Raw genomic sequence first — 11,279 nt, 5'->3', positions numbered from 1 at the left:
GGGTGCAGTGTTCCTGCCTCCCGCGCATGGCCGGCTGCGGGCTCTGGCCGGGCAGAAGGAGGACGGGTTGCAGTGGTCAGCGTTTTGCCGAGGCTGGGTGAGGGTGAAAAAAGAGAGACCTAATGATACCGAGCAGGAATGACATTCACTGGTGTCAGTCGGTAACCGTGGCCTGTCTTTCAAGCCATTTAACCTCGGCTAGGGCAGGGAATGTAACATCAAAGCCCGTTTTTACACCCAAACTAAAAAGTTTTAAAGCACTCACCACTTGAAAACGTAATTTGCCTTATCAGCACGAGTTATTTAGCGTTTATGTGCAAGAGACAAAAGTACTCCGGTTTTTGGAACCAGTAGGAAGTTACGCAACATTTTCTCCACTGAAGTTAATAAGAGGATTAAATGAGGAGATACAACATAAAACCTTAAAGGTTGTTTGGTTGTTTTTTTTTTTTTTGTTTTGTTTTTGTAGAAAATTTTGCTTCATACACTTCCACTGACTTCAGCTGTGTTATTTCTTCCCAGACCAAAATCGTGTTCCAGAGCCCCCCCCCCCCTCCTGGGGGTTGCTTGAAGAAATCATCAGAATCATCACACAGCACACGAAAATTTACTTTAGTCACCTTTATTAAAGATACCTATTAATGGTTTCGTTTACACTGACTGAAGGACATCAGAAAAATCGCCAGTTAGGTTTTGCTAAAGCTTCATTAATGTCGAGTGATAGCTTGTAGCATACAAAACAGAACTGCCAGCAAAAGGTGAAGTTTGGAAGCCTTCGTAGCCAAGCAAGATTAGCACATGGCTAATCCAAGTAGAAAGAAAGTTACATTGGGTGTAAACCAGTAACTAGAAGGACCTTCCAGTGACAGGTAAAAGAGGGGACTGTGTTCTATCAACAGCTCATGGAGACAAGTAACTTGTGGAGGCCTTTCACATCTAAAATACCAGTTCAGATCCCTTCCTTTATAGAAAATGGTTTTGCAGTCCTGTTGCTCCTTGTGGTGTGGTTGTTATTCATACAGTAATAACTCCCACTTCCCTGGCACTAGCTGGATCTTTTGGAACAAACATTGTATGATCCCAGTGGGTTCTGCGTTCATGAATGCATCCAGCAAACTCCTGCATACTGAGTAGAGAAACTGGCAAAAAACAATGCACAAGGAAAAAAAAAAAAAAAAAAAAGAGAGTGGAGAATAGAAAAAGGCAAAAGCCACTCATGGTGTTCATTGCCTGTTCTTTTACCATCTGGACATCTGATCAAGACTCCATGGCCACTTGATCATTAAGTATAGATTAATCAGCATATATGACTTAGTTACCAGGAAAGATATTTTGGCAGGGGTGAATCCTCAGGTTATCCTAAGTAGACAAATGTGTACAAATTGTTAAAATTTAAGTTTCTTTGTAAGGCTTGCTTTTTTTTTTTTTTTTTCCATTGGGCTGTGACTGTCAAAGACAAGACATTCTCTCCTTTCTAATGCTGACCCATTTTTACTTCATTACACTGTCACTTATCATTCAGGGAACTTTGCAAAATTTATTAAATTGTGAATATTTTAGTGTAAACACACACCAGTAGTGCAGATATTCAAAGGCATACAGGTCTTTTGCTTTCTGAAAAACAGGTCATTGGTATGAAATTCTGCTTACTTCTTTCATGAGGATTAGAAAGCTTTGGAGAGTGAACACTTAAAAGTTTGCATCACCTACATTAACACTTACAGGATGTTTTCTTAATAGACATGGGTGTAGCAGCAGATGCTAAAAATAGGAAAGCCACATCCTGCACCTCAGCTGGTCCCAGAAGCCTTTACAAGCTGTTATTTGTTACAGAAACCCACCAAGTACTCTCAGTATAACTGGTTGAATACTAGTAGGGTGAATCCTCAAATAAATATGTATTTACATAATGGCTGTGATGTTTTAACTTTTGATACATGCAGTTAGAGCCTCACATTTGACTGGCTGCAAACCAACCACAAATAACAGGCATGGGGAATACTTGAGAATACTTTTTAAAATACTTCCATGCTGGTCTGTCTAGACAAATTGATTGAAAGTATTTATTACCATCCCCTTCTGGAAGATAACACCCGCTTCAGAAGACGATCATGTGAGTTTCAATGAGCCCTCTAAAGCCCTCAAAACAAGAAAAATGTATTTAAATACTGTTCGATATTTTTCACTATTTATACAAGCGGTGGCTTTGTCGTGTATAACTGATCCTGGCATCATCATCCCTGCCACTGCATGAAGAAGATAAAAATTATAAGCTTCACTGTAAAAGCACGCAGTTACGTTTTATGATCATAACATGCAATCTTCTTCATTTTCTTTCTATGTAGTACTCTCCATTCGGAGAACACTTTGCCAATGGTTACATTCACTCGCATAGTAACCAAAGAGTTTCCTTCACCGAAGCAAGCTGTGCAACTCCCGGGCAGCTGTGTAGGATGTGCCTGGAAGCTAAATGCAGGCAGGAATCTCTTTTCCACTACACTTCCATGTGTGGGACTGCTTGCTGGACAGCCCACATTGGGCTTCTGCATGCTGTGCTGCAGAGACTTTGTTGCTGCAGGTCCTGTAAGAAATTTAGAAGAGGGAGCTGGTTTGGGTCAAGAAGCACATGGGTGTTGTTTTTTTTTTAATTTTGGAGGCTAAGGATTTGATGTTGGCTACAGAACACACACCTCTTCCCATAAGGCAGCTTAAAAAAATGTGAAAACAATGGTGTTAAGTTAGTTCATGTGAAAAGTTTAGGCCAAACATCTGGATCAATTAGGATCTTCTCAAGCAATCCGGAACATGTGTACAGGATGCCTCCACAATGACAGTGCAGTAACAAGGATATCGTGGTATTTTTTTATTATTATTTATTTATCTGTATTACACATTTGCTCAGTTTGAGGTCTAATATGTTGCTGCTGTTGCCAAAGCCTGCATGTCCTTTGGCTTTTCGTTCCCAGCATTGTCATTCCCGGTATGGTTCTACTTCCCGTGACAGAATTTCCTGGAAGTGTATCAAAGCCATCTTAGCTCTGATCATTTGGCAGCGAAATGGCTGCCAAAGCACCCGCTCACTCCATCAGATTTCCATCACCCAGCATGCAGTGTGTCATCAGCTTCTCCAGATGTGTAACTGGGAGCTTGTCAAATGCAGCTTTTTCGAAGAGTAAGAGACATCACCATGTTATAAGCAAACCACGTTGGAGCAGGAAAATGAAATAAACCAGAGAGTGAGTGGTTCAGCCTCCCAAATTTATTTCCATTTCCTAGTGTTCACCAAGCGATGACCAAACATTTACCGTGTGACGTTTCTTGCCACCGCAGTTTATAATTTTGAACTGACTTTGTAAATATAAACTCACCCCATTAAATGACAGACAAACCATAGGAATTTAAGTGAAAAATTCTCCTTATTTGGGAAAGCTGCAAAAATAATCTTGATTCTTTTCTGGAGCCATGAACACTTCTTGTATGTGTCCCAGAATATCCTTAATTCAACCTCCTTAGCCTAAACTTAAGGTTATTATTACCATGCAGGATTTATCTGGGACTGTCAGGATTCCTGTATATGGCTCTGTTTTGCTACAGGTGCTTTGGTTTGTTTCCTGTGTGTCTCAGTGTGGTATTACAAAGTGCTGGGGATAAGTGCTGCAAGCAGGCATATGCAGCTTCTCCTCACTGTAACATTCAACCTCAAAAGCCAGCGGGAAAGGGAGAGGGGCAAAACCCCACACTCATGCATGTAGCATAAAGCAGAAGAGCAAGAATCTGCTTAAGACGTATTTTGTTTGTTTTCTAAAATCTCTGGCTCAATGCCTGTATTTCTGAAATGAACAGTTATGCAGAAAGCAGGTCTGTAATCAGCGGGTGCACCTGAGGCAGCACAGTGTGGGTGTCACATGAGGAGCACAGCTTGTGCAGGTGATGCTTGTCACGAACCCGGGAGGTGGCTCTAGGACACCAAGTGCATCAGGTCTGGGACATTGTTCATGTGCTGCCTCAGGGATTAGTGATAAAGATTTCTCCAAAATAGAGGCCCTTCCCAGTGGTCCTGTGGAAAGTCAGGGAGGGCTGACAGTGAGGGTTTTTTTTGAGGTGTTGATGATGCACGATGTACAAAGCCCCATCCGCTTTGCTTCTAGCTTTCTGCTGGTCCCTGTTGTACTGCTAAGCCATAATCACTTCCCCCCTAGTTATCATCTGAGGACAAAGGCTGCTGAGGTGCATAAAGGTTGCCCAGCAAAATGTAACTGCAGCAAGTGTAATAAGAATAGGAGCTATTTGAGGATGATTGGAACTGATTGCCTACTAAAATGGACCACAAGTAGAGAACAAACAGAAAGGCTGATTAAAGAGGAATGGTTAGAGTGTAGATAAAGACTGGATAAGACTTGAGGTGGGAGCTGATGTCTGCTTAGGTGTGTGATAAAGGGCTCCCTTAGTAAGCACGCTGTTTTTATGCTACTGCAATAGTAGCATGTCCATTAGATTGTCCACACAGAGCATTGCACAGTCTAATTGCAAAACGAAAACAGGCTTGTGAGATTTTTTTTCATTAAGTGTTCTGCTGCTAACCAATCCAACCTTGGTATGGTGCAGAAGTCAGTTTCAGAAACTTTTAACCCTTTCCTCTACCGCTGCTGCATTAATTTAAAGAACAAAGCTACCCCACCCACCCCCCCGTATGCAAAATAACCTCTAGCTTATAATGATTTTTGTTCATATGTACAAACCCCAGTAAAAAAAGTTAAACACAATATACACACTGGGAAATATAATCCTAGAATATGTGTCAATAACGTGATTGTTCTGTAAAATAATTCTGCCCACGTTTCCCTTCAAAGATCTCTTCCTTTTTATGCGAGCTGTGTCCACGTTGGAGTCGCTGGCTGTGCGTGCCCGAGTCTCATTTTCTTCACAGCGGTCTGAGAAAGCAGCTGGGCTCATGTCCACATCCGTGTCGTGAAAGCAGCCATCGAAAGCCATTGCTTGCACTGCATCAATACTATACAGTCCTGAGGCCTGGCAACAAAGAATAGTTATTCCACGTCTAGCGGGGGCCATTTCAGTAAATTATAAATTAATAAAATAGAAAATAAAAAAAGCTTCAGTGTTGTCCCCTGTGTGGAGAGCCTATGGAGAACAGGGAGAACTGGAGAACTACCTCAGTATTGCTATCTGTGGGGCCTGCCCACTGAGGCAGGGCATGAGCAAGGCAGGTTTACGTGCAATAAAACACACATCTGATTGATTATTGCAGCTTCTGAAAGGGAAAAATCAAACTCTGTCTCTCTTGTAGGACTGCATTGCTAAAGTTGTGGGAAATAACTTCAAGCATTTCCATGAGTGTTTTTTTGACAGGATTATTAAATCATGTGAGCAACATATACACCCTTTTTTGTGTTTTTTTTCCCCTTATGCTAATTAAACAAATGAGTTTGCATGGAGAAGTATTCTTGAAACAAAGGCTTTAAGTGAATGTTTCATAGAAAGCAGATGTTTAACTTGTGAATGCTTCTGCTTTTCTAAAAAGGACCTTGTTATTCATCTGGCCTTGGAACAAAAAGCTACCAAACTCATTTTCATAATTGAAAATGGTGAAGCAGGAGAGGGAGAAACAGGCTTTTCTTCACAGAAAGCTGGAGGGAATACGGCATGAGTGCATTCTGGGTTATATTTCAGAGAGGAAAAATTCCTTGATCAACAGATATTGGGAATGAAGGTTACCTTCCTCTGGGGGAGAGGTGGGGGCGTTGACAGAGGAAAAACAAATAATCAGGAGATGCCACACACCTTCTCAAGATCTCAAGAGAGGATGATGCATTTCCTCCCTTCAGCCAAAAAAAGCGAAGTGAGATACAGTGTGGAGTCACAGACATGGTTACTGTACTGTTATCACAATGTGGTATCAGGATTACTCTCTGGCTTCTGTGACACATTCTGAAGGCAACAAAACACAGAGGATTTTACCTTGCCCCTTTTTTTGAGCTGCTTTCTCTCTTCAATTGTGGTGAGATAGTTCACTGCTGCATATTCGATGACAGACAGGAAGACAAAAAGGAAGCTGGTCCATAAATAAACATCCACAGCCTTTATGTAAGACACTTGAGGCATTGAGGCACTTACTCCTGTCATGATGGTTGACATTGTCAGCACTGTAGTTATACCTGCCAAAGAAAAAGGGGAGGTTATCATAATAATGGCCATTTGGTTCTGTTTAACTCATCACTGTTTCTTTGACAGCACAGCTTTGTGAGGGCATATGATTGATGCTGCCTGTAAATTCATTGCACAGGCTCTGAAAAGTGGAGTGAACCATGAAGGACCTATCACATACTATGCTGAAACCAGTAAATCATCCCTCTGCTCAGTGCATGCAGTTAGTGCTGTGGCACACCAGGCTCAAACAGCAGGGACACTGCACTGGTGATTCAGCACCATAAGGAATGTATTTCTGTGACAGCTTTAGGTGCTGCTATAGGGAGGTGAAAACAGGCATGTGGTCTTCCCAGAGACAAGGCTTCTGCTACACACTTTCTTGTCCTAGAGAATCACTAAAGAATCATAGATTTCACTCCTAACCTGTTCCCAAATTGCACTTTTTGAAAACATTATGTGAGATTGTATGTGTCTGTCACAACACCTTGACCCTCTAAAAACAGTCCAGCATAAAAAATGCTATATTCATTGAAACTAAGAAATTTATATATATATAATATATATATATAACTTCAGTGTGTCCAGAATTTCACCTTCATCTTTTCAGTCTTGCCTCTTTGAGTACCCTGCTCCCACCCTCATCAAACACCCTCACCCCTCCTAGGTCCTGCTTTTAAAGAAATAAATGTAACACTGGAAGTGAAAACATGTTAAAAACATCTGTGAGGGCAGCACTGGCTGAATACCATGGACTTTTAACTGCATCTCACTATAGCTGTTCTCCAGCTTTATGCTTGTTCAAGTCCACTTGAACATACAAGTGTTTTCCCTCTCTCTCTTTCTGCAAGTTCCTTAGGTTGAAGGATGGAGTTTGAAATACAACATGTAAGAGCAAATGTGTTTATTTGAAATATGTATACTCTAGTCTAGGGAGCTAAGCTTTTTAAACTATGTTGTTGACATTGTCTATATATTATGTATGCTTATGCTAATGAAATGTGTGTTATTCATACAACTCCTGATGTGTAGCCTTCTAGAGAAATCCATATATAAATTAAAGAACATGATGAGCAGAACAATCTTGGCACCATTACAGAATCACAGAATCATCTGGGTTGGAAAGGACCTCTGAGATCATCAAGTCCAACCCTTACTCCACTGCCACTGTGGTTAATTGGCCTAGTGAGAATACTATTACAGATGGCCTAGTGAGAATTTAAAACTATTTTTAAAGATGGAGTTAAATTTCTTATAAATAAATCAGTAGATGCAGTAAGAGAAGTATTTAGAGGTTACCATGTTTTCTTTTTGGACTAGCAAATGGATTTATATCTCATGCATTAATAGCTTTAGACTGTACCAATAGAGAGGAATATGCAATAAGTACAGTCCTATTTTTTCTATATTGACATACTTGTAGATAAAAATTGAGGGCTCTCTCAGTACATGAAAATTCATTTCTTAAACAAAGATTCTCAAATTTTTACTTTTCTAAAAAATACAGCAACATACAGTTGGATTCTGGGACTATCACCCCAGAAGAAAAGAGAAGAAAGAAGAGTTGCAGGAGTCATATGCATTATCTTTAAAGTAGATACCTTTAAAAATTGCTATCACATCTTCCCAAAGATGCTAATCTTTGAAAAAATTTACCCATTCCAAGGCCATCAGCATTAAATTCCAACAGAAGGAGTCTGGAAATGGTATCAAAAGATCCATCACTGAGGAAAACAAAAATATTATAAAAAAAACCCACTGTAATTAGTCTTTTTTTTCTCCTGAGTTCTGTGTTCAGACCTAAAACTGTAAAAGCAGAAAGATGCCCAACTTACTCCTCACCTTTCACAGAAGCCTGTGTGCCTTTTCACAGTTAAGGCACCAAAGCAAACATTTTCAAGGTGCCTATAAAAGCAAGGCTTTGCTACATAGGACAAATCATGAAACTCTTGGTAAGCTGTTAGGAAGTTATCAAATGTTTCTAGAGAGAAAGCAGAGCAGCAAAATTTTTAGATATGTTGAACTATGCTGCAAGAAGCAACTGACCTCCCTGCTGGCTTGCTCAGGACTGAGCTGAGCCTGTGTCTCAGGCTTCACCTTTTATTGGCCCCCTAATCCTTCTCATGTGCAGTTGGGGCCCACCCTAATTAGGCACAGGTGGGCTTAACACAAGCTCATGCCCACTGCCTGGCAATTAGTGGCACCTGGTTACCTCATTTCACTACAGAGCTATGCCTATTAAGTATGTCTCATGAACGATGGATTTGGGAAGGGATCTGACTACCTGGTACTACTTGTTACTTTGCTATGGAGAGGGAAATAACAACCCAATGTCTTTAAAAGAAAAAAAATCTACACAGAGAAATATGCAGAACCATCCCTTTTTCCTGTATGAGCTCTTTTTCTAATACTGCAAAGCCAGTCCAAATAAACATCCCATTTCCAAATAATTTAGATGTTGACTGAAGGAGTTTGTGGTAGTGACAACAATGGCAATAATAGGGTTGTTCATGCAACCTGATATACTTGCTCATGTCCTGTGTAATTAGGAATCTAAGGTAACTTCAAAACCTCTCCCTTATCCATTCTATACTTCCAAAAAAAATGTATGTTAAAGGTTTACCTAGTGATACCCTGGCAGGAACGGCTCGTCTGTCAATCCAAAATGAAACCCAAGACAGCATCACCATCAGCATGGCTGGGAAATAGGACTGTAGCAGAAAAAAGAAAATATGTCTCCGGAGTGCAAAGTTTATAAAAAGTCGATTGTACCAACCTATTGAAAAAAGAGAGGAGGAGGTTGGAGGAGAAGAGAAATGTGTTATTTGTGAGCTCAGTTTGCAGGCCCACTCCTTCCAGCAGGAATGATGTACCCACATCAGTAATAGTAAATGCCTAAGAAGTATTGCTACCACCTTGTTTTTTTATACTGCTTTACAACTGTTCATCACACCTTATAAAATGTTGCTGCCTTGGAAGTGAAGGCATCATGGACTGCATAAATAAAATAGTTTATACTGTAACTGAGGTTAAGAAATTGAAAACAAGCATATAGAGTATAATTGTTCAGTCCGACTAGGACAGTGAAGCCAACACACTGTCTTCCCCAAAATGTGGCCTGCCTGTCTTCTTTCATGCTATAAATACCGATGCAACAAGCAGTTCTTTTCCTACAGTCAGACAGGTTTGTTTGCCTAGCGTTGACTTCAGAGGAAAGGGTGCCACCTAGTGCATTTTGGGGCGTGTTCTGTCTGTGGAGCAAGGCATGCATGCTAAGCCTCCTGCGATGGAACAGAAATCAGTTTCTAGTGAGGTGAAGACAAAAGACAAATCTGCCAAATCTGTCCAGTACAAACAGAGCCATCAATGAACCTGTGTTGGAGAGTCATGTCATAAGAAAGAACCCCTTTATATAACAGAATGTCTCAACAATAAACCCAGATAATATTAAACGTGCTCCACGTGGTTTCAGTAGTGAAGAAGGTTTTTGGTTTTAAAAATTATTGTCTCAAAAATTAATTGAAATTATTGCTCCTTTGGAGGCCAGGGAACTCCAAATGCATGTGTACTCACTGAGCTTCACAGAAAAGGTGAAGAACCTATGCAGAACCTAAAAAAACCCAAACCATTAGGCTGCTTTGTGAGCAAGATTTCTGTCAATTTTTGGCCCAAGACTCTTCAGAGGGAGATGGCTCCTTTTTGAGTTATGCTGATTATTCCCCACTATTACATACTTCAGGGGTTGGGGTCTGCGTGTAATCATTTTCTTCCAAAAAGAAGTAAAAGAATGAGAGCATGTGGAGCCTTCTGACTGAAACAAAACCTCAAAGCCAAAGCAAAGTGTGTGCCAACAAAGGACAGTGGCCTAAATAACAGAAGTGGCACATGCATTATTAAGGTACTTTCCAGCAGTCCTCGCAACTTAAAAAAATTCTTTCCTTTCACCTTTATTCTGATGATAAGGTCATCATCAAAACATCTGCATGTACGAGTTAAGCAGTTACACTTCTCAAAGTCAAAGGTGTTGTGAAAGTGTAGAAAAGGCCAGGGCACAGGGGTGGTAGTGTGAGGTTGCACTGCTGTGTACAAGGCTGTATTTGCTGGTATAAGTGTCTTCTGATCAGAATTACAAGGTGGAAAGAAGCCATCTGAGCTCCTGGAACCCGGTTTCAACACATAGTGATAGCAGTTTGGTGGAAAACATCCCAGCTTTCTTCTTGCAACAAGTACAGATTTGACATAGCTCTCAGCAAAGCACAGTTATACTAGTGAGGTATCACTCACTCTCTTTTCACATGAGAGGGGCTCTTGAAAGCTGGAACACTGTTCTTAGCTCATACACAACCAACAGATAAGGACGAAGAACCTGATCAAGCCATGAATTCCTCACTGCTGAGGCTGCATGATAATTTAAACTGGAATGCCTGTGTTCAATGTCAGCTACTGCAAACCTGAATGGCTCTTTTTTAATGCAAGAAGAAGCTATTGTGTAAATGAAATACAGTAAATAAATTTATTTGCAGCTTTCCTTACATCTTGAAGGCTTTTCTTTCTAAAGTGTTGTGTACTTCATCATAATAGATGGAATAATTTTCTAATTTTTTATTTCTATAAATTTCTATTTTATTATCTTCCTTGATGCAAAGAGCAATATCCACACTGACAAGAACTGACTCAGACAGCAAAGTACAATAGCAAGCATGCTGTTTTATCTGGTTAAAAATGCATGGTTAGACCCCTTCCATAGGAAAGGATTTACACATTTATAATTACACGTACAAACACCAAGAAAATAAAGTCCACTTTGCATGAAATCAAGGCTATAATAAATTCCTAAACCCTTGTGCAGTTTGCCAGAAAGTATAGTTCAACATCTACAGGGAGAAATAAAAACCTGTCTGGGGCAGATATCTGTATTTAAGCAATGTAGCACTGACATAAAGGGATTTTTTTCTGCAGCTTTATGTACAAACATGGAACATTAATCAAACCATGAGCTAGACCTCAATAAGTTATAAATGCTTTCATGCACAAATCTCATAATTAGTAGACTTTTAAAGACATTTTTACAGTTCCAAACATGAAGAGATTTTAGACAATATACCACATAGGGGTTC

The 11,279-nt window shown here is 40.2% G+C and overlaps 1 protein-coding gene across 1 annotated transcript in view; it reads right to left on the bottom strand.

Annotated features, from left to right (window-relative positions):
• Window positions 1-4,725: 4,725 nt before the first annotated feature.
• The window catches only part of GABRR3 (gamma-aminobutyric acid type A receptor rho3 subunit), a 29,338-nt gene continuing 22,784 nt past the window's right edge, over window positions 4,726-11,279 (bottom strand). Inside the window, exons 7-9 of the mRNA XM_030462116.1 lie at window positions 8,786-8,938; window positions 5,977-6,173; window positions 4,726-5,028 (exon numbers count right to left, since the gene is read on the bottom strand). Coding sequence (XP_030317976.1) covers window positions 4,726-5,028; window positions 5,977-6,173; window positions 8,786-8,938 — 653 coding nt within the window. The remainder of the gene's footprint in view (window positions 5,029-5,976; window positions 6,174-8,785; window positions 8,939-11,279) is intronic.

The sequence above is a fragment of the Calypte anna genome, chromosome 1 (assembly GCF_003957555.1).
Source record: "Calypte anna isolate BGI_N300 chromosome 1, bCalAnn1_v1.p, whole genome shotgun sequence".
NCBI lineage: Eukaryota > Metazoa > Chordata > Aves > Apodiformes > Trochilidae > Calypte > Calypte anna.
This window is presented reverse-complemented; position numbering and strand designations above follow the sequence as displayed.